General features: G+C 42.0%; 1 protein-coding gene across 1 annotated transcript; it reads left to right on the top strand.

The window, feature by feature from the left end:
• The first annotated feature begins 1,239 nt into the window (after positions 1 to 1,239).
• OTUD6A (OTU deubiquitinase 6A) lies at positions 1,240 to 2,121 on the top strand. Its single transcript, XM_019647974.1, has one exon. The coding sequence runs from the start codon at positions 1,240 to 1,242 to the stop codon at positions 2,119 to 2,121; it is 882 nt and encodes a 293-aa protein (XP_019503519.1).
• The last annotated feature ends 1,868 nt before the right edge of the window (positions 2,122 to 3,989 follow it).

Genomic DNA, 3,989 nt, shown 5'->3' with positions numbered 1-3,989 from the left:
CTGGAAAACAGTTTCTTAAATAACTAAACATACACTTATAATATGACCCAGTATTTGCACTCCTGAGTATTTGCCGCAAAGAAATGAAGATGTGTTCACACAAAAACCTGTATATTATTTATAAAGAATAACCCCAAACTGTAAACAATCCAGATGTCCTTTAATGGGTGAAGAGTTAAATAAACTACAGTACATCCACATCCTAGAATATTACTTAACAATAAAAAGGGATGAAATGTTGATATATGCAACAACTTGAACAAATGTCCACTTTCCTCATTTGTAACAAGGGGGAGGTTGTCTCAACGGCCTTCCCATTTGGGAATTCAATATACAGTTGAACAGGGTGGGATTCGATGACAGCATATTTGAAAGAGCTTAGGGCTTCTTATAATTGAACTGAATTTTTTAGAAATTTTAGAGATTTAGAATAATCAAAAAGAAGTGAGTTGATGAATGCCAGCTGTTGTGCTTCCTGAGCAACCTAGTGAGCCCATTTTGGAAGCAGGGAACCCAGAAGAGGAGTTTAGGGAAGGTGCATTCTGTTTGCACAGACCAAGAGGTCTGTGCAGTTGTGGTGAATGGTTCTAGGGAGAGGGGCTGTTACCTGGTAGATTCGGGACCTAAACCGAAAGGACCCATGTCCCCAGGAACGCAAGGAAATGTCCTTGTTCTGATATACAAAATTAAGGGTTCACCAGTCAAAGGACCTCAAAAGCTGGAAACAGCCACATTGCCTCCTGAACATTAGTAGTAATGGGAGGTCCAGTGTCAGAGCACATTCAGATGGTCGTATAATATTTATCATGCAATTCTCAAGCATGACCAGTGTCTGAATTGTGTTCAGGATTGGAAATGAAGTAGGGAGTGAGTCTATGAAAAATCCTACAAGTCCAATAGCTGCACGTACCGTGCAGAGGCGGAATCGCTGTACGTACCGTGCAAAGGCGGAATTTTACTCTTCGAACTTTGAACCCGCTGAAGCACCCCATTGCTATAGGGTCTCCCAACAGCCAATCCTAGTGTGAGATGTGTTGGGGGCGTGGTCATGGAGAGACAGTAGCCAATGGCTGAGAGGGCGATGAATAAAACGGGGACACCCAGCGGCTGAGTGTGCGGAGCAGCAGCGGCTAGAGGAGGTTGAAGACCTGCGGCCTAGTTGGGGGTCTGAGGTAGTGTGAACTGTAGCTGGTCCTTTCACTGCCACTGTACTTTGGTTGTCGCCTGCTGTTAAACACCATGGAAGAGGCGCAGAATGAATATCAGCAGATATTACGACGCCACCAACGCGAAAAGAAGGAGCTGCAGGCCTGCATCATGGCCATGAAGAGCGAGTTCCCTGAGGGCAACAGGAAGAAAAGAAAGCAGTTGCTTCTTGACATGGCCCGCCTTGAGACCGAATTGAAGCAGAAGCAGAAGCAGGAGCTGGACGATTTGCGAAGTATGTTGACTGAGAACAGCAACCTCGGTTCCGTCACTAAAGATCTGGGAAACATGGATCTGGAGAACCAGCATCCGCGCTTCCTGAGGGCCAAGAAAAGGCCGGAAATGAGGGTGGTGCTCGAAAGAGCGCGCCTGGATAAGCTTACTGAGGCCCAGGTCGAGAAACTGACCCAGTATCAACGTGACGAGGAGAAGAGGCTGGCCGTCATCCTGGAGTCCAGGAATCTGGAGGTGAAGGAAATCCCGGCCGATGGCCACTGCATGTATTGCACCATCCAAGACCAGCTGACAGTCGGCGACACCGTGGAGAGCCTGCAGGCCTGCGCTGCCAACTACATGCGGAGTCACGTCGACGAGTTCTTGCCCTTCTTCACCGAATCTGAAACCGGCGTTCCCTACACCTACGATGATTTCTTGCAGTACTGCGACAGTGTCGAGTACAGCACGTTGTGGGGAGGCCAGGTGGAGCTGAGGGCCCTGTCGCATGTCCTGCAGACCCCCATCGAGGCGATCCAGGCCGATGCGCCCATCTTAATCATCGGGGAGGAGTACACCCAGAAGCCGATCACCCTCGTCTACATGCACTACGCCTGCGACCTCGGAGAGCACTACAACTCGGTGAAGCCGCAGGAGTTAGAGGCCGGGGCCGTCGGGGGCTCCCCCATGAGCCTCAGCTAGGCCGCTGCCATTGCCGCTGCTGTTTCTATTGCCGCCGCCGCCATCGCTGTTGCGGCAGATGTTGCTGCTGTCATTGCTGATGCCGCAGATTGTGTTGTTGCCGCCGCTATTGCGGTTTGCTGCCGTTGTTGTTGTTTCTGCGGCCACTGCTTTGCTGTTGCTGCTGCTGCCGCCATTGCCGCCGCCGCTGCTGTTGCGGCAGATGCTGCTGTTGTCGCCCTCAAATCTACTTTTAAGCCTCTCTATAAATTTTTGATTTCACTTAATGTACTTTTCAACTCCAGAATTGTTACTTTTACAATAATTTCTCTCTTTATATTATTTCTTTGATGATACATTATACCTCCCTTTTCTTCTTTAATTATGGCTTCATTTAGTTCTTTGAACATATTTATGACTGCTTTGACGTCTTTGTTAGATAGATTATCAGCACCACACAATATATTATCCATCAATGTTTATGTTTTCAAATTACACATGTTTTTGAATGGAGGCATTTTAATCAGAAACATGCTTTTAAATTTTGATCTATGAGCATTTTTGCATACGTATATTGCAAAATATACATCGTTCTCTGTTTCAAATTTTAAGAGACCTTAAGGTACTTTTGTTTATAATGAAAATACTTAATACTGATTACCAAGCCTGCTATCCAACTTTCTGAGCACAGGGGACTACATATTCCGCAAAAGGAATGTATTAAACCCTCAGGTGAGGAGGGCCTGATTTAGTGATTTCTATAGCCAATTAGGAACAGGACTGACAGTCTTCTAGCCAAGTCTCTCCCAGTGTTCTTTAGCAGTGATGTAGCCTTAAGGCAACATCCCAAATAATAGCATAAAGTAGGGGGAAATTAAGAAGGTTGAAAGAAAAGAAACATGACTTCATTTTTAAAGTACGGCTTACTTTCTTCAGGTGATAATGACAAAGAATCCAACTAAAGCTCTGACTCTGTCATTGGCAAATAATTTGTAAATGTCCCAATTGATACCTAGAAATAATCTGATTATTTTAACTGTAGTATCCTAGTCATATAAACTAGAAACTATACCATTTGTTTGAATGTAGTTTTGTTTTGAATTAAAATCTTAAGCTTTCTGCTACTTTTTAGCAACCACCCACTCAACAATAAAGCAGATGGAAAAAAATATCAAAAGACTAAAATGAGTATTCCTTACTGAAAAAAATAGTAAGCCAACCCAGAAGATTAGATTATATATGGACTGTTTTTATCTCTTTTATATCTCATTATTTATTAGTCATATATATATGTGAATATATATATATGTGTGTGTGTGTGTGTATCTCCCTTGATTTACTTTGCTATAAAATCTTTATCAACAGTCACCCATTATTAAAAAACCAGTTTTTGTGTTTTCATCTTAAATTTATTGCTAGTCTTAAAGAGGAGATTTAGTCATATTAAGACAGAAACTAGGTGTATATTTAGGAACACATTAAATGTTGTTTCAGTGTTCCACCTTTTGTGAACTGAGTGCTCTACAGAACTCAAACACAATTATTCAATTTATGGAAAAAGAAAACAAGCTGGTATGAACTACTGTGGCAAAATATTTGGACTACATTTACTATTTTACAAATTTGATGTCATATATAACTTAGTTACAACTAGGTATAAGAATGGCCCTATAAAATTATGGCATATAATGATGAATCATTATGATGTTTACATGCACACAGTCTGACATACAAGTTGTGAACTTATTTTGACTTACAGTGGAGTTTATCAAGATTTAATATTTTGTAGTTTTCAAATGGCTTTATCTTTTTTAATGTATGCAAAGAAATTTATAAGTCTTATTTTCACCAGAATTAATAGTACTAATTAAGACAATACCATCAGAAAT

Source organism: Hipposideros armiger, unplaced genomic scaffold (genome assembly GCF_001890085.2).
Source record: "Hipposideros armiger isolate ML-2016 unplaced genomic scaffold, ASM189008v1 scaffold_119, whole genome shotgun sequence".
In the NCBI taxonomy this organism is placed as follows: Eukaryota; Metazoa; Chordata; class Mammalia; order Chiroptera; family Hipposideridae; genus Hipposideros; species Hipposideros armiger.
Note: the sequence above shows the minus strand (reverse complement) of the source record. Positions and strands in the feature narration are given on the sequence as shown.

Bases quoted from the DNA above. Each gene is read 5' to 3' on its own strand.
- OTUD6A (XM_019647974.1), top strand. From the start codon at position 1,240: ATGGAAGAGGCGCAGAATGAATATCAGCAGATATTACGACGCCACCAA.